General features: G+C 27.2%; 1 protein-coding gene across 2 annotated transcripts in view; it reads right to left on the minus strand.

The window, feature by feature from the left end:
* The window catches only part of LOC107438485 (serine/threonine-protein kinase dyf-5), a 30,244-nt gene that overhangs the window by 1,936 nt on the left and 8,157 nt on the right, over positions 1-20,151 (minus strand). For both annotated transcript variants that reach the window (XM_016050791.5, XM_016050793.4), the window contains 9 exons: positions 14,977-15,031; positions 14,758-14,879; positions 13,461-13,673; positions 11,243-11,414; positions 10,217-10,384; positions 7,461-7,589; positions 5,895-5,992; positions 1,132-1,265; positions 902-1,052 (listed from right to left, as the gene is read on the minus strand). In XM_016050791.5, coding sequence (XP_015906277.1) covers positions 902-1,052; positions 1,132-1,265; positions 5,895-5,992; positions 7,461-7,589; positions 10,217-10,384; positions 11,243-11,414; positions 13,461-13,673; positions 14,758-14,879; positions 14,977-15,031 — 1,242 coding nt within the window. The remainder of the gene's footprint in view (positions 1-901; positions 1,053-1,131; positions 1,266-5,894; positions 5,993-7,460; positions 7,590-10,216; positions 10,385-11,242; positions 11,415-13,460; positions 13,674-14,757; positions 14,880-14,976; positions 15,032-20,151) is intronic.

Consider the following 20,151-nt stretch of genomic DNA (forward strand, 5'->3'; position numbering starts at 1 on the left):
TGCTCTATATAAAGATAGATCAAAATAAGTTTAAAGGAAAACTAATAATTATAGTTAATTCCAAGCGACAATAAATTATTTCATAACAAAATAGTATATAATAAATGAAATAATAATGAATAATGGGCATTATTTAAAGTAAATGGGCTATTAAAAGTACTTTTGATTTTGCAATAAATGAAATGAAATGTGAAGATCCCAAAATGTGAACTGTCAAATGTTTGCAATTTTTTTTTAAAAAAAATAATTATTCTTTTTAAATAGAATAAAAAGATGTTATAAGCATTCAACTAAGTTTTGAAGCGTCGCAAAAATAAGTACATGAAATTTACTTATTTTTTCGACGCTTCAAAACTTAGTTAAAAATTCAAAACTTTAATTAATGCATTTAAAAAAAATAGTTTAGTATGAAAATAATTACTTTTTAATTTAGTATGAAAATAATTTTTGTATTAAACCATTCCAGTAAGCATATTTTATGATAACTGGAATGGTTTAACACAAACTGTTTTAGAAAACTAATAAAAAATGCATTTATAACAGTTTAAAATTCATGAAATAAAATTTAACTCCATTTGGAAAAACTAGCATAACATTTCATTACAGTATTATGTGATTTTAAACAAAATATTAAAAATCACAGAATTCTCAACTTCACTATTGATTGTGATAATTTTGATTGAATTAAACAAAAAAAAAACAGTTTCTGAATAAATATTGTTGGAAAGTTCTACCATAATGCAATGCTCTTTAGATACTTGTTGCCACAAATAAAATGTTAGAAATGATTTCTAATATATATTTTTTTAAACTTTTCAAAGGATATTAATGCATTTAATCATCACATTTGTGCAAATAGTTTTTTTTAAGCAAAATAATAATGTGGTTTTTTAATACTTACTTGGCACTCCAATCAATTTTTCCAGGTATTGAAAACACAGGGTTTGAGGCCTGTCCATAATTTCTGGCCGATTTTTGTACTGGAGTACCATTGACAGTAGGCTGTGAGTTGCGTCGCTCAAATGAATTTGAAAATGAATTATTAAAATGACCTTTAAATAAAAAAGATTATTTAGGAATAAGTTCTTCAAAACTCTGATTGACCTTATGCAATGCAGTAAAAGATATTACCATTCATTTTTAACCTTGGTGCTTCATTAAATAGGACACTTCTTGAAATATTTCCAGAAACATATCTTGGTTTATTCATGTACTGTTGTTTAGCTGAAAATCTAGTAACATCATGGGATGGCTGTCTTTCAATACTGCAAATAGAATATAAAAATTCAAATAATTTTTTTCATGAACTTGAAGATTAAAACTTTAAGGCATAAATCAGCACATTTTCTTAAAAAAATTAGATACATGTAAAAAAAATTTCAAAATAATAAACATTTAGAGGATTTTTCATGATATATATGATAGAATGCTACAAGAAATTCATGTTAGAAATGGTAATATATTAAAGATAAAAATCATATTCACATGAATATGATTGATACAAACTAATCATTACAGCTTGAAAAAATAGCAAAAATAATATTTTAGATGTTATTGAAACAGAAAATTAAAAATACATTAATGATGATAAAAAAATGGGGAGGGGGTATTTATATATTAGATATTCAAAATCAAATGTCATATGGGTCATTCTCACAAAAACAGTCATTTTCATGTCCCCAGTATATTTTATGTTTGTTTTACAACTTACGAAAAAAAAATTTTCAGGGAAAATGTCCTTCAGAATGCAAGCTAACAAAAGAATAAAAAAAAATTATCAATTTTTATTTTTTATTAATTTTAGGTAATAAAAATATACCAATATGTCATTCCCTCACTTGTCCCCACTGCTGATTTAAAAAAAGAAAAAAATTGTTTCTGAAATAAAAAAATTTTTTTTACAAATTTGTGTTTTTTATTTGAGAATATTGAAATATAGAATTCAGAAAATCAATTTTAAATTTAATTTCTGATAAAAATATTAACACAGCACTATTTTAAACTTTGTCCCCAGTGTTTCGCGTCATTCCCTCACAACAATGTTCTTATCACCTGCAATCATCTTAGAATAAAAATATTTTTATAAAAACTTCAGAAGTTAACAACTGGCATCATAGAACAAAATTGCAGTATGTTTCCATCTTCAACTTAAAGAAGCTTTGCTGTGAAATAAATTTGAATGAATCAAACCAGGTAAAATTTTTTACATTTGTCATTCCCTCATGTCGTTTTTTAGAGTAAAATAAAATACAACTTCATCGAGAAAGTGGATAATTATATGTTGCTTTCTTGTATGAATATAATTGTATGTGATTGACTTCAGAAATTAATAAAGCCTAACTGTTATTTTTAAATTTTATTGAATTCGTCATTCCCTCACTAGTGTATAAAGTGAGGGAATGATTCAAGATGAGTATATTATTAAATTTTTTTTTGTTCAATTGTGCCAGCCAATTTTATTTCCCAAACCTGTAAAAACTATTAAATATATAAGACTAAATTATAATAAATATTAGATATACTTAGTATGTTATCATTTTCAAACTTTAGGTAGATGTAACTTAGATAAAAACATGTATTAAAATAAAATATCATTCCCTCACTATTATTGTCAGTCCCTCACTTTTTAAATAGTGAAAATAATTAATTTACATATTAATTAATTTGAAAAATAAATTGATTTATTAAAGTAATTAATTTATTTATTAAATTAATTAATTATTAATTATTCTAAATTAATAATTATAAATTAATTATTTAAAAAATTAATTAATTTAAATATTAAGTATAATTTATAGCATATATACTTTCTTTATAATACCATTACATATTTCTATTAATATAGAAAGTTTCAGAGCTTTTTATTCACTTTACTTTTTTGGGATTTTATGAACTGAAAAATGACAGTTTTCGTGAGAATGACCCATATATGAAAAATTTGTCAACAGCATTGTTCATAAAACATTCTAAATTAATGAGAATTTTTTTTTTTAGAACGTCAAAAAATTTATATAAGAAAGATTTAATCATTACTTATAATTAATAAGCAACATATACTTCTACTCAAATACAGATTTATATATCACATTTCAACTAAATAAAAAGCTTTTATATCTGGATTGTCATACATAATTGTAATACATCATAATTAATACAGTAAAAATTAAACTAATGCTGCCTTTAAAACTAATTTACAGTTTCAAATAAATTGAATAATTATGCAGATCAGATATTTTAAAAAATATCAAACTACAAATAAAGCTAAATTTTGATTCAAAACATAATAAAAAAACTATACTGAAAGTATATTTATATTTGAGTGACATTTATAAAATTATATTTGTAAAAATAAACAATATAAAAGCTGCTTATGTATTTTTAATTGCATGCTTTCTAATATACGAATTAATACTGCTGCATTACTTTATTCATTAAAAGAGTTTTAAAAAAATATGTATAATTTTTTTTATCAGTGGCTATACTTTTAACAGGGTTCTTGCTCAATTATTTCAAAAAAAATTAGGACTTTTTTAGTTCTTTTTTAGGACTAAGAAAAAAAAATTAGCACTTGATGTAAAGTAAAAATAACATACTTTATCTATACATGATGTTAAAAAAATACAAATAAAGTGTTTCACGATTCATGAAGTAAAAATTACATAATTAATCTATACATGATGCAAATTGCAGCTTAATTTTGTCACAATCTTTTTCCTCAATTTTCTATTTTTGACTTGAGTAATTTAATAAGTTTCTCATTTTTAGAACACACTTGCTTTTGTTTTCTGACATTAATTTTGGATTGATGCAAGCAACATTTCTAACAACAGAATAGTTTATTGGACATTTCTCTAGTAAAGTTTCTAACATTTTGGTGATAAACTTTCTGCAATCTTTCTTTATATTAATATGATCCCGGTCAGAAATAACTTTTGAGGCCAACTGCTTTAAAATTTGGTCACCTTTAAAACCTACACTGATTTTTGTCAGAGAGACATAATTCTTTTCATCACAAAAATTAAAATGGCACAGTTTCTCCAGGTAAAAGTGGCCGATCTGCTTGATACAGTTTTAAAAATGGTGAAACTAGCTCCGACACATTTAAGAAAAAGTTCAGCTTAACAAGAATTAATTTGCCTTTTATTGCTTCTTGTAAAGTTAAAAATGATTTACATTTCACTTTTCTAAACTTGCCAACATTTTTCACATAAGATTTCAGATCATTCCAAAGCAATATTGCTCTTTCAGCTGCAGGTGCATTTTCCAGCCAACGGTGGTTACAAAATTTTAGTGGTAATTTGTTCTCAGTTGATTGATTAATAAAATCTTCTTTTCTTGTGGGTGAATCTTTAAAAAAGATAGAAGATTGAGCTCAGGATGGAACCAATGAGCCATTCTGTTTCAGATTCACCTTTGTAGAATGCGTTATTTAAAATATGAAGCCCACAACTTCCTATTGCATTGCATTGAACACCATGTTCTTTTAACAAATCTTCTTGAATATTATTATAAGACTTCCAATTGACAGCAGGACCGTCCATAGAAATCTGAAATAATTTCTTAAGGTCTACATTTTTGACTGATGCATAAAAGCAGGCTAAAAGGTCATCTGCTACAGAATGGCCCAGAAAAGCTGATGTTAAGTATCACGTCTCTACAATGTTCTTTACTGGGTTCCAAAAGTGGATATGTATATCCAACTGCTTCTGCTGTGTCGCTTTGTTCAAAGACTCATCAAAAAGCAATGTATAAAACTTGGCATTATCAATGCACTTCAGAAGTAGCATGCTAAAATGAGGTGCAAGTCCAAAATGACAGAGATATGCACACTTAGATTCACTGCAGGTAAAATGATGTAATATTGAACTGTCTGGAAACATTGTACTAAATAATTTTCCAGTGTCTTTGGAAGAATTGTAGGAGTAGTAGCTTTCTACAAGTTTTAAAGCCCATAAAATCTCAGAAGAAAGAACTTCTTTCCCCAAAGCCCAAGAATCTTCTAAAAAGATGGAGGCAGCAGGAGAGCTGAAGGCAACAGAATTTAAGGATTTAGGGAAACCGATTTAAGGAATCCGATCACTCAAAAAAATTTTCAAAACGCCAAAATAAAAAATATTTAGCACTCAGAAGAAATTTTAGCACTTTTTAGGTCCTAAAAAAGTTGGGGAAAAATTTTAGCACTTTTTTAGGACATTTTAGGACAGCAAGAACCCTGTTTAAAGGTTTAAAGTAAAATTAATAAAATTTTATCATGTACCTACATGAAAAGTCAAGACTTAGCACAACTAAAACTTAAAATTCCATACATTATTGTTCTTGACAAAAATATGGAACAAAATATTGGGTTAGCAATTATTTTCTCAGTTTTTTTTTCTTTTTTTTTTAATTATTTTAAAAGCTTAAATAATAGAAACATTCCATTTTCTATGCCAAAGTCCCTTAACATTTGCTGACAATTTTTTTAACCAAAAGTTGGTTTTATCACTTTTCATCAAAGGTAACTGGATGGCCAGAACAAGGAACGTTTTTGAGGTCAAAATTTCCATCCTCTTCATACACAACACAAATGTTATGAGAAGCTTTTCTGGCCTTGAAACATTGATAGAAAGTAAAAATAGGGCGTGTCGAAAATGCTCTTTTTTTTTTTTTTTTTAAACTTGACATTACATTTTAATGATCTGAAAAATAACTTGAAAAAAAAAAAGAAACATCATACTAAAAACATATAAGCAAGAGTGAAATGTTAAAATTATAAAAAATGGTTGAAGCATGCTTTCCAACTTAATAGTTTATAATACAAAATGGAATGCAATGAATTTAAATTATTAAACAACAACTTATTCATTCATAAATATAATAGTAAGCCTATAAAATGAATTATATTATTTGTTTACACTTTATCAGCAATAAGGCTGTTTTCAGAGTCAGATGGGCCAGTATTTTCTTGTGCTAGTTGGTCTCCACCCCATCTTTTTCTGTATGCTGATTTTTCCTATAAATTGAAATTTAATCAGTAAGTAAGTTTTTAAGATGATAAAAAGAATTATTAAAAGAAAATCCAAGTTTAAAAAAGTTATATGCAGTAACATTTTACTGAAAATTGCACATCTATAGTAAGTGTCTTAGTAATAAACAATATTACATTTAATTAATAGCATAAAAATATAATACACTTTATCAAAATGAAATACAATATGTTTTCTTTTATCATTGTGTACACACAATTCTTTATAGAAATATAGATACATACATTTTTATTCATTTTTAATAGTTGTTTTGATTTTTGTAAATAAATATATTCTCAACAACACTTATAATTCGTCCACTGTATTTCAATATGTGTTGTCAATTTAGCTATTAAGTACTTTTCACAATAATTATATCATTTTAAGCAAAAGCAGCAAAATTTTATTATAAAAAGCTTAAAGCCATGCAAACTACTTTAAATTAAATTATAACAACTTATTTGGAATTTTGAATAAAATGAATATTATACTCTATAAATTTAAACACAGTTATCAAATAATGTGTAACAAGACGAAGAAACTTGTGAAGATATTGGAAGTAGAAGTTTCTCTAGAATAATTAATTTCTGAAAAGGTACATTCTTTTAGGTTAAAAATATGAAAACAAAAAAAAGTAAAGTATTCCAGCAACAACATATTATATGGAGATCAAAGCTTCACCATTGCTCTCATACATAACATTCTAAAATAAACAGAAGGATTCTTCAAAGTCTGGTAAAATAGCCATAACATCATTCAAAAACATACTATGAGAGCAATAGTATGAAAAGTAGTACACCTTATTAATAATTCTAAAATACCTTATTCATAAAATGTACATTTTTGATGTCTAAAAAATATTTTATAAATAACCAAGAGTAAAAATAATATGAACTGCAACAATATCTGTGTATATATATATTTAGATTTTGACTCAAATCACTTGAGTATATTCAAATTAATTAATATTTTTATATAAGCTTCTCAATATTTTATGTATAATATATGTTTAGGAACTGTTAGTTTTTTGTTTAATTGCATGTATACTATCAAATAGTACTTAAATTAATTTAAATATAAAATTATACATTGGCTTCACATATATTTACTGACATTTTGTGACTGGATGCAAAGTGTTATACTATATAGTTAAATGAATAAAAAAAATAATAATACTCGCTTTACAATTTTAGTACTTTTTGAACCTTTAACCAATTGTTAAATAACAATTAGTTACAGATTTAACTTTTGCTATTGAGTATCACTAATATAGACTGCAAATGGTTGTTGCGAAAATAAAATTCATTAGAAATTTTTATTTTGAAAGCCAACTATTTTGGTTGGTGACATTGTACTTGTATTGTATTTAATAAAACAGTGGGCCAAAATAAACAATACTAATTTTTAGAAAAGTAATATGCGTTTAATTTAATTTAAATGATAATTTATTCAAACCTCTAGTGCTTTCAGTTTAGGTACATTCTCTTGGTAAGATTCTGGAAGATGGCGATTAAAAGCAGACACACGACGATTGGTATGCGACATTGGTTTCAGACCATTTTGAAAGTATATGTAACGAGCAGCCTAAAATATAAATGTTGAAGTAAAAAAAGTAGCAAAAGTAATTAAAGAACCCCCTGCATAAAATAGCAAAATTTAATGAGATAGGTTCAGAAGATAAAGTGGGTATAAAATAAACCTTTTTTTTTAAAAAAAAAAGAAAGAAAGAAAGAATGCTCTAAAACCAAACTATAAAATTTATTTTACCAAAAATTTTGATCCATTTTATATTAATAGATTCATATAAATCAAATATGAAGCATAGTATACCTATCTTATTTGATTGCTTTCTTACAGTAATGCATTTAAAAGAACATGTTTTGATATACCCACTTTACCCTAGAGTGGGGTAAAGTGGGTATAGTTCTTAAATTAGTATATATTTCACTAAAAAACACATATAAATATTGTTTTAGAATTAAAAATGCTCTTAAATAAATGTATCTTGATTATATTTAAAAAATAGTTTTAAAAAATTTTCTTCTTTAAATTAAAGATTATTGGCAATTAAAATTAGGTTTCACTTTGAATGCAGTAGATTTTGCTAAACTCTACACAATTTCATCAAAAAGTTTAAAAAAAGTGTAACTACTAATTTTTGGCTTATTCGAAACAAAAATATGCTTGTTGATTAACAGTGTCTCGTTCTCGTCAATCAATCTCCATAACATTTCAAAGAAAAGGATTGTACAATAAGTTTAGAATCACTGAAAAAGCAACAAAAAATAGCTGATTTTTCAATCAAATAATTGATTAACCAAATAACAACCAGAGATCCATGCCAAAGAATTTATAATTATTATTTCTGTCATTTTATTCAAAAGAATAATAATAACATATTAAGGGAAGCACCAATTACATTTTCAATCCTAATATGATATTGTTTAACTTATATCACTTTTTTCATTTTGATATATTGAGTTTATAATTATGTTTGATGGTAGGCAGGGCCGGATTAACCTATAGGCACACTAGGCACGTGCCTAGGGCCTACGAAATTCAGGGGTCTACGAAAAAAATTTGTTGACAAAAATAATTTAGCTTTAAAAACAACAAGTGTATTTTGCACAAAATTATGAAGATACAAATAAAAATATAATATTTTTAGGTAATAAATTATTTTGCAGAATCTTATGATCTAATATATTACTTTTTTGTGATTTTTGGATTCAACGAAATCTTGTATTATGCTGTCGAATTCCAAACTATGCAAAATGTCGTAGACATAAGTGCAACATAATTCAATAGACATAAGTGCGAGCGATGCCAAACGATCTTGATTCATTGTTGAACGCAAATAATTTTTTATCAATTTTAATATGGAGAAAGATCTTTCTCCTTCTGCATTTGATCCAAGAATCGACAAATATATTCTTAATGCAATGTGAACGTTAGGAAAAGTATTCACAAGTTTATCTTTAATTTGAGCCTTCAACATTTCTTGTGTAGATTTATGTTCATATAAATTTGAAAATAGTAAAAATTCATCTACAAAGTTTTTCTCTAAATCGGGTGAGTAAATTTTCACCAAATTTTGCGCTTTTAGTTTAATCTCAGATTCTGACAAATTTTTGTGTAATTTCCTTGTAATTCGGGTTTGATAAAACATCGATTAATGACACTTTTTGGTCGATCCAGAAAACTGGGAAATTCAGACATCCGGGATAGCGATGGTCCCGAGCATCCCAGATAATTGGTTCTCTACTGTATAAATATTTCTTGTAATTAATCTCACTATCAATTTCACTGTTTTATTTGCTGGTTTGTTGTTGTATTGTTGAAGTGAAGTGTTTACATAGTTATCGATCGAACTAATCATAATGGTATTATCGATATCAACTGCAATATCGGCAGTATGTCGGTATTGCAGATAAAGTTCAATAAACAAATTCGTAAATTAAAATCCATATTAATAAAAATGTTAAAAAAAATATGCAAGAAAATTTTAGCATATATTTTGAAAAGAAGGGAGGAGTGGGGGAAGGAGGGGAGGGCCCAAAAACGGCTATGCCTAGGGCCTACGAAAGGTATAATCCGGCTCTGTGCCTAGGGCCTACGAAAGGTATAATCCGGCTCTGATGGTAGGCTTATAGTTTCTAATTAACATTTTCGTTCTTTTTATTTAACTAAATACAGAATTATTTTCTGACTTACTCCTATTAATTTTATTTAATAAATTAAAATTATATTTTTTAAGTGTTTTATTATTAATAAAAAAAATAAGAATAATCATTTTTCATTATTCTTTTTGTCACTTTATTCAAAAAAAAAATAATAAGTTATAAATAGAAACATTAATCACTTCTTTAATTATAAAAGGAAGTTACCTAAGCATAGCATGTTATGATCTTCAATTTAATTATAACATGCTATATATATAGTTATAATTATGTTTAATGATAAAACTAAAGTATCTTATAAACATTTTTGTTCTTTTAATTACTAAATATAGAACTACAATCTGATATAAGCATTTTTATTTCATCTAATAAATTCAAATTAATAAGATTATGATATAAAACTTCTAAGTTTAAAGAGAGAAATAATGCATTAAGAATAATATGAAACAATTCATTTTGTTAAAAATTACATTGCTGAAAATGTCGATCAAGTTCACAGTTAGATAATACTAAATGTATTTTTTTACTTACCATAACAGCGGTTGGTCTTTTATCAGGATTCCATCGAAGCAAATCTTTTAACAAAACACAACCATCTTGACTGGCATTACGAACTAATGATGGAATTGGCATTTCAACAAACTGAGGGAATTTAAAATTCATTTCAGACGCTAAGATAAATCCATCTGGCCAATCTCTCTGTTAAAAAATTCAAAATTTTAAAAAATCACAATAAGAGGTTCAGGTTATTCCACAAGTTACACACATAACATCTATCTATAATATATATTCCAGATTTTTCACTGAATAATTATTTTAAATATATCATCAGACAAATCTCTCTGCTTAAAAATTCAAAATTAAATAAATTCATAACAAGAGGTTCAGATTATCCCAGTTAGTGACACACATAAAATCTATTTATCTATTCCATATTTTTCAGCAAATAATTAATTTAAATATATTATTCATATGTTAAATATAAATTAAAAATTTATATTTTTATCAGTATTTTAAATTTATTTCAATACTTAACAATAAAAAAGTTTTTAATTTTTAATATTTCATGAATTTTAGGCATTTTTTCATTAATAAGTATCAGTGATTACTTTGAATTTTTCATAAAAAATATCTTTATTGTTTCATTTAACTCTTTGCTTTAACTTACAAGGTGAAACCTGTCATTTCTGGTTCAACTAACCAGCATTAGCAGAAGGTTAATAAAATTATTAAAAATATTACTGCAAATTTTTTAGACAGTATATAATTTATTTTAATGGTGAAATGAAATATCTCTGATCATACAGCTAAACTTACAACTAAATGTGCAACAACTAGATATGCAAAACTAGATGACTTACAACTAGATATTAAAAACCTTCCCTTATGCTCTTTTTTTTATTCTTTAATTTCAGAAACTCAAAAGTCACAAATGTTCCTTTCATTTTCATTTAATCGGAAAAGCTTTAAAAAAGTATTTAATAATCTTGCATCAAACGAAATATACAATAATTACAACAAAAATAGGTAATAATCATTAAGCAAACATTAACATACTTGATCTGGTGTTCCTAGAAGTGAGCATATTCTAAATATTTGATCGATTTCAGTTCTTCCAGGAAATAGCGGTTTAAGGTTATAAAGCTCAGCCATTATGCATCCAACAGCCCACATATCAATGGGAGAATTATAATTTGTTGCTCTAAGGAGAACTTCAGGAGCTCGATACCTAAGATAATAACAAAACATAACAGTCAAGAGAATTTAATAAAACTTTTTAAATTGAATCAGATAATTCAGAAAGTAAGTTCAAATTAGCAACACAAAAAAAGAAAATAATAAATGAAACTTTATTAAATAATGAACTGCAAGTAACAGACTATTATTTACTATTATAGCAGACTATACTATTATAACAGACTAACAGGCCATTTATCTTAATGGGGAATAAGTATTTGCTTCGAGCAAAGAGTGATACAATCCGCGATTGCAACCATTGAGTAACAATGGATCTGAAATCTTCCATGTCTTTGCAAGTGTTTGAAAACATGAAAGTTATTCAATGCGTTATCCAGACTATCGGGGGTTGTGCCATATATTGAGATGGGCACACCGATCATTTGTTTGTCATCATAAACATTTTCACATCCTTTATGAAATCGGTGCACCCACCATCTGACTATGGATTCACTAATCCCACTGGGTCTGTACACTTTTCAAATTTATTTGAGAATTTCATAAGTAGTGGTGCTCTTCTCATTGAGAAATCAGAAGACTGACAGAGTTCTGGCACATGACTAAATACTTGATAGTTTTAAGCATCTGAAATTCTCATCCAACAAACATTACATAAGTCAGCATTCTGAGAATGTTTTTTCTGGCTTGCCAATACCTCAGCAGAAAGAAAGCATATGCTTGTACTAATAAACATAGCAATTCCAAAGTAAAAATGAAACTTAATTTCTGGATTATGTGATAATAATCAAACCATACCATCAATTATTTAATAAAAGGTAAATAACTTCACCTTTTAATAGTTGTATAACAAAACAATTTGAACTTAATCAAGCAATTATTTACGCAATATAAATATTTGACTGGATCTTGGAAGAGTAAAATAAAATCAGATTTAGCAAAAAATAAAATCAGCAACAATGCTATGAAAAATTACTTTTATAAAACATTTGAACAAAGACTATGGTTTAGAAACACATCACTGCAAGAAATACATTTTTTTTTTCAAAGAATATAACTATCAAAACAATTTACAATAAGTGTAAACAGCTTCTTGTATAGTGCCGCTTTCAGGAGAACTCCTCCAGACACATGTCTCGTGTCATGGTGGGTACTATAGTTACGAGGAAAGGACACTTCAAATAGGGGTGTGAGATGAATAGTTTTGTCTTAATCATACCATTGGTTGTCGTGAGTAAACCAATCAACACCTTCTTTATTCCTTTTCACCCCCAATAGAAATGTGCTCTCGCTTGTTACCATAGCAGCAGACATCCCGAAACTTTCAGTCTGGAGGAGTTCTCCTCAAAGCCGCACTTTATGTAGTACGACTACAAACAAAGTAGCAGTATTAGATTTCCTGGAAACTTTTAAGTGAATAAGCTTAAATTATACAAATATATGTAACTAGCATTTTTATATAGGACCTGAGATAAAAGAAGGAGAAATAAGTAAAATTGCATTGGGGCTCATAACTCTATAAGGCTAGAATATGACTAATAAAACAAATTACATCTCTAATTTTAAATAAAAATAATGAAAATATAAATTTTTAGCAGAGTTTAACAATAATAAAATATTTGTTTTTAGCTGTAACTATATAATCATAAAAGTATACATATTATTCAAACAATACTCTTCACATTTTTATACACATCACCTATAAGTTCTTAACAAATTATGTTTTTGTATGTACAATAATTTTAACAGTGAGCTTAAAAATAAATAGTAAACAAACATAGCAAAAATAAAACAAAAGTAAAAGCAAAATTAAACTTTTTTTCCTAGAGCATATAAATTAGTACCGGTTTGGTAATCCTAAGATTCTGCCCTTATTATCCCTTTTGCCTAAATTAAATTAATATTTGACATTATTTAAGCCTTTCTTTTCTGGTTTACAGAACACTGAATCTAGAATGCATTTTGTAATATTCATCACAAATTAATTAGCAATATAAAAGCCATATTAAAAATTCAAGAAAATTAAGACAATCACAAAGCATATGATTGTTTGAGAAATATGGATCAGATAAATGCATACCATCTAGTAGAAACATAGTCAGTATAAGGCGGCCGGGAACGAATCTCCCGTGCAAGGCCAAAATCAGCTATTTTTATAAGATCTGGTCCCATACATAGTAAATTTTCAGGCTTGATGTCTCGATGAAAGAAGCCATGTTTGTGCATAAAAGCTAAGCCTTGCAAAATCTGATAAAGTATATTTTTTATCACATTTTCTGGAAATGGATTATCCCTGAAAAATAAAGTATCAAATTTATTACTTATTTCTACTGAATTATTTTGAACTAAATAACGTTAAACATCATATTATTTTAAATAGTGTTTAAAATTGTAGAAATATTACTTAAATGAAAAGTCTATTATCATGCTTGTGGATTTTAAATTTTATTATCTATATGCAGTTTTGAAGCTGCCATTTTCTTTTAATACTAGACCAAGAAAAAAAAATTTTCCTCTTTATTAAACTATGTAACTATTGGAATATGTCCTGTAACTATTAAATTTCCAATTTCAGACGTGAAAGAATGATCATCAAGAATAAATATTTACAATAGAATTTATTTAAGCTGAATATTATGTTTCAATAATTTAACTACTACAGTGTTATGAAGGGAGAATGTCCGGTCACATCAACAGCAAAGGAACCCATAAATAAAACCCATAAACTAGACTGAAAGTGTTACAAGCGAAATATGTCTTGTCACAGTCCATAAAAAATAAAAAATGGTGCTCCAAAGCAATAGTATCTTCTTTTGAAGAGGGAACCCCTTTAGTTCATTTTCTAAAAGAGGGGGCAGCGCTGAATAACTTAAAGAACAATTAATCTACCTTACCTTATATGGATCCAACAAGAACAAAAAAAAAAAAGGCGAGCACAACACTCATTTATTATTTATGGTCAAATGAATTAAATAAAATAGAACAATAATATGCAAGTACTATTAATAATATTCCAATTTGGCATTTGTATTTAAATAAAAAACAAGAACGATGTTTGAAATACTTGAACTTTTTGACAATAATGATTTCAAATCTTAATTTAGCAAAATTTAAAAATTTATTAAACATACTGTTGGAAAATAGTAACTTAGGGACACATACTTCAATAATACCTTGGCAATATGTTAGTAATAACAAAATAAACTCTCATTAAGACTACACACAGCACTTTCCTTTGATAAATATTGAAATTGCATTAATAAATGAGTCTACTATTTGGTCTAACATTTTGTCTATTAGCTAAAAAATTTTAAATTTTTTTTTTTTTTGCATCTTAGTTAATAATATGTTTCAATAAAGATTTAATGTAATCTTACCTCCCCTTAATGAGCTGATACAAATTTTCTTTCATGTACTCAAACACAAAGTATAAAGTATTATCTTCTCTTATAACTTCTTTCAATTTCACTAAGTTTGCATGACTCAATTTTTGCAGAGACTAAAATAGATGCAATCAAACTGAATTAACAAATACTGATTAACAGCAATGAATATTATTGTGTTCTTAACAGTTTGGATAAGAAAAAAAACTATACCTTAACTTCCCTTAGGCTCATACATTCTTCCCATGAATGATATTTTTTCTTCATTCTAAAATATACCAAATATATTAGCACTCATAAATTAAAAAAAAAAAAAACAGTGTTGATTGGATTTTTAAAAAAAATACTGCACTACCAAATAAAGAAGAATTAGCTTTGTGTTGAACGTATATACCCTTATGAAAATTTAAGGTATATTTAAGGTTGATTTGAGGTATTTTTGAGGTATTAAGGTTGTTTTGAGGTATATTTGAGGTATATTTAAGGTTGCAGAGAAAACAGCAATAAAAATTATACCTCGTAAAGGTTGTAATTAAGGTGTACGAGGTTGATTTATATATACTTCAGCTTGTTTTGAGGTTGTTTAAAATTCACTTCAAATCAACCAGACTGATAAGGTGATTTTTAAGGTACACCAGGCTTATTTTCTTACACTTGTAACAAAAGAGGTATTTTTGAGGTATAAAATTTTTACCTTATTTCAACTAACGATAAAAAGGTATTTATTGAGGTATATGAAGTCATTTTATTTATACCTAAGCTTATTTTGAGGTTGTTTTAAATTCACTTCAAATCATCCAGACTGATAAGATGATTTTTAAGGTATACGAGGTTGTTTTTCTTACACTTGTAACAAAAGAGGTATTTATGAGGTATAAAAAAATCAACCTTATTTCAACTAACGAGAGTGAGGTAATTACGAGGTATAAAAAATATACCTTTTTTCTACTAACGATATTGAGGTATTTATGAGGTATAAAAAAATATACCTTATTTCAACTAAAGAGAGTGAGGTATTGATTGAGGTGTTGAAGTCATTTTATTTATACCTAAGCTTGTTTTAATGTTGCTTAAAGTACACTTCATATTAACTAGCTCACTTCCCAGAGTTCCATGCGAGCCGGCAAATGGCGTGTGTGTTGACAATCGAAAGTCTATTCGAAATTCGGTAAGTGTGCTTGACATTTATTAATTTAGTTTTATCACTTTTAATCAAATATGCTTCAATTTTGAAACTTAAATTTCATTATTTTTGTTTTAACGACGCGTCCTGATCTTAAATAATTTAAGTTGGAGGATATTCTTAGAGGCTATCGTTGTAGGCTTAGCAATAAGCGAGAATAACCGAAATATTTCTCGTCACTGTTTAGGGTAACATTACTGGTGAATCGTTACAGCAGGTTATGCACAGTATATTTTAGTGTTTGTAGTTCAGTCAAATAGAACTATTCTTTTTATTTTGCTTAAATGTATATGTTTTAACGTAGCAGTATGCACGCTGATTAATTGAGAAAAATGTTCACAATTTCTCTTATAAATAAATCATTGAAAATTGAAAGATTTTTAAAATAGCAATTTTGCTTTGAAATTCTAGTATAGCTGTATGCTTATCGTTTGGATATTTGTTGCAAAGTTTATATTATTGTTTTATATATATATATATATATATATATATATATATATATATATATATATATATATATATATATATATATATATATATATATATATATATATTTACAGAGCTTATCCACAGTTCCCTGATATTACTGAGATGGCCTAGGCTGTAAATAGCACATGCGCGGCGGCGCAGAGGAAGAGACAAGCAAGCTACTGCTCAGCCTTCCCCTAGGATATAGTTCTGAATTTATACCTAAAAGAAAAACTAATGTCTCCTAATAAACTACAAAATTTGTGTAATTGTTGATAACAATAGTTTGCTAGATATTTGATAATTGAAAACTAGTAACTGTACTAGCTCACTTCTTCATGTTTGATCAGAAAACTGCTATTTTCATTACATGTTATTTTCTCGCATTTTACCCACGTTAATTATTTACTAAGCAGATTGTTATTACTTATTAGAATATTGGGCAGAATTAAATTAAATCCGATTTCAAGTTTATATGACAATTTGTTTCAAGGTTATGAGCTTTTTCATGCAGCTGTTTATGGTTCACTACTTCAAAAATGTGCGAATTTCGGAAATCTTAAATATTTTAGAAATAAGTCAGTATAGTATGCAATTTTAATCCTGAATTGAATAAAATCAATTGCAAATAAAAACATTTATTGTTGAAAGTAATATGCATTATTTTGAGTTTCATCCTATGGGATGTGTATTTATATTTAAACAAGTGCTTGTAACAACTAACTATTAGTTTTATTCTGCTCGGTATTATAAGTTATATAGGAGATATTATACTCAACTTATTTTAAAAGTATTATTTCAAATCATTCTCTCTTAGACATTTTCCTCACATAAAATTACTCACAACTTTAAAATAAATGCTCCTTATCAGAATGTAATTTGTTCTATTCAATTGAGTGTAAAAAAATAATAAAAATTGGTACATAACTTTTAAATTTTAATTTATTAAACGATTGTAGATTCCAGATTGCATTGATTAAAAATTATTAAAATAACTATTTTTTAAGAAACTCTGATGTGATTGACAATAACATAAGTCCTTTTCAGAATCAGCGTCAAAAATTTAAAAAAAAGCTGCTAGTTTCATGAAGTCTGACAAAAAGCTGAAAAATATAGACTAGATTTATAGAGTTTAAAGATTTTTAAAAAAGAAAGGGAAGGAAATCTAATTATTAAACTTTCAAGTACCATAATGTTACAGATGTATAGAAAAATAAAAAGTGTTAAAATTGCATAATAAGATTGGAATTATACAGGGTGTTTATAAAGTCCCGGACCCATTTTGATGTTTAATAACTCATAAAATAATAAAGATACATTAAAATTAATAACATTAATGGTTAGATAGACTCAAAAAGTTTCATGACCCTTGTCAATGAACTTTCACGTGTGCCCCCTTCGTCGCACGGAGAATATCAAGTCGATAGTCAGTTTCACGAGAGGTAGCTTTCTTTTTTACAGAAAAGACAAACTCATCAGTCGTATACTTAGACATGTTGGAAAACTTCGTATTTCCACAACTAGAAGAGCTTCAGCCACATGTCTTTTTGCAACAAGATGGTGCACCACCTCATTAGGGTATCATCGTTCGTAGTTCTTTGAATGACCATTTTACAGGAAGATGGATTGGGCGAGGAGGTCCAATTCCTTGGCCACCCAGATCACCTGATATAACGCCGCTGGACTTTTTTCTGTGGGGATTTATAAAGGACAATGTTTACAGGAGGATCGTGTCGAACATTGATGGCCTAAAAGCCAGAATTACAACCGCAATAGCCTCTGTGGATGCCGACATGCTTGCCGCTACCTGGCGTGAAATTGACTATCGACTTGATATTTTCCGTGCGACGAAGGACGGAGGAACACGTGGAAGTTCATTGACAAGGTTCATGAAAGTTTTTGAGTCTATCTAACCATTTATGTTATTAATTTTAATCTATCTTTATTATTTTATGAGTTATTAAACATCAAAATGGGTCCGAGACTTTATAAACGCCCTGTATATTTGAATTTCTGTAAATATTGTTAATGGTAATACTGTCTTCAGTGTATTTTATTTTGTGTCTGTGATACATGTCATGCTTTTTAGCTACGAGGATTGAATAGAAATGGCAGAAGATATTTATCTGAAAAGGAAAATTAATTTCATCCAGTTAATTTAAATCATAAAAAAAAATACTTTCTAATATTTTAAGACCTGCCACTATTATTGTAAATATGACTTTCTTACTAATTTATATTTTTTTTAATTTTAGGTTCCAATAATTACAAGTTTCAACATGTAGACGGAAACAGTATTTGAAATAATTTTGTTGGTTTGTAAAAAAAGTGAAATTTTAGTTTTAAATAAAAGTACTTCGAATTTGAGCTGACTAATTATTTAAATTTGTAGTTTTATAGCTTTAAAAATTCAAGCACCTTAGACAACTATCTTCTAAAAATACGAGTATGAGTTTCCATAAATAATTTTTACTAACTGTGGAATTTGGATAAGTGTTATTTTAAGATGATTTAAATCAATCTATTAAAATTATAGAAGAATTATGCATTTGAAATCTTCTCTTATAGCTTAACAAAAGAAGCAATTACTGCCGAAGGTTTAATATTAAAAATTTCAGGTTGATAAATGATCTCTACTAGTGAAAAAAATGTAATGTTCATTATTCTTCATATAATATATATAATATCTTTATATATATTTTATATTTTTTATATAGTGAGTCTAAAAATTAATAAACTAGGTGGTCCGTATAACACCTCACCTTTGTAAGTGCTAAAAAAAACATCTTTGGTTGATAAATTAACACTTCTAAAAATACAGAAATATATACTTGAGGCTACGAAATAATAACTTAAGGTAGAACATGGAGCACATGGCGCTAATTAAAAATAACCTTTCCAATTGTTGAAAATACACTTCAGGTTGATTTATAACAACCAGAAGTGTAAAATGGCCCACCTTAGGCTGAAAATAGATACCTCAACAAGCATAAAATTATATACCTGAAGTTGAAGAATAATTACCTGAGGTAAAACAAAATACACCTGAGGTTGATTTATAACAACCAGAAGTGTAAAACGACACACCACAGGCTGATAAATATATACCTCTACAAGCATAAAATTATATACCTGAGGTTGAAAAACAATTACCTGATGTCGAACAAAATACACCTGAGGTAGATTTATAATAAGCTGAAGTGTAAAATGACACACCATAGGTTGAAAAATATATCCCTCTACAAGCATAAAATTATATACCTGAGGTTGAAAAACAATTACCTGATGTCGAACAAAATACACCTGAGGTTGTTTTATAATAACCTGAAGTGTAAAATGACACACCTTAGGTTGTTGAATAAATACTTCCACAAGTGTAAAAAAATATACTTCAGGCTGAAACATCTATACCTCTGGAGGTATATTTAAGGTATATTTGAGGTTGATTTTGAGGTATTCATTTGCACCCTTTTCAACCTTTACGACGTATTTAAATAACAACCTCCTTTATACCTTTAAAATATATCTCGTTTATACCTTATTTATACCTCGATTTTTTCATAAGGGTAAAGTTAAAGCAATTTGAAATAGCACAAGAGGGAAAAACCAATAAAAAATATGTTCCTCCCATGTTTAAAAATTTACTATATGAACATGAATAAAATAACATCGACCAAACTGCTACATAAAAAAATTCAGCAAAATTAAATAAGGAAACGCAAATCTAGTTTTTACTT

The sequence above is a fragment of the Parasteatoda tepidariorum genome, chromosome 4 (genome assembly GCF_982258835.1).
Source record: "Parasteatoda tepidariorum strain Cologne lab strain chromosome 4, Ptep-v5.0, whole genome shotgun sequence".
Classification (NCBI taxonomy): domain Eukaryota; kingdom Metazoa; phylum Arthropoda; class Arachnida; order Araneae; family Theridiidae; genus Parasteatoda; species Parasteatoda tepidariorum.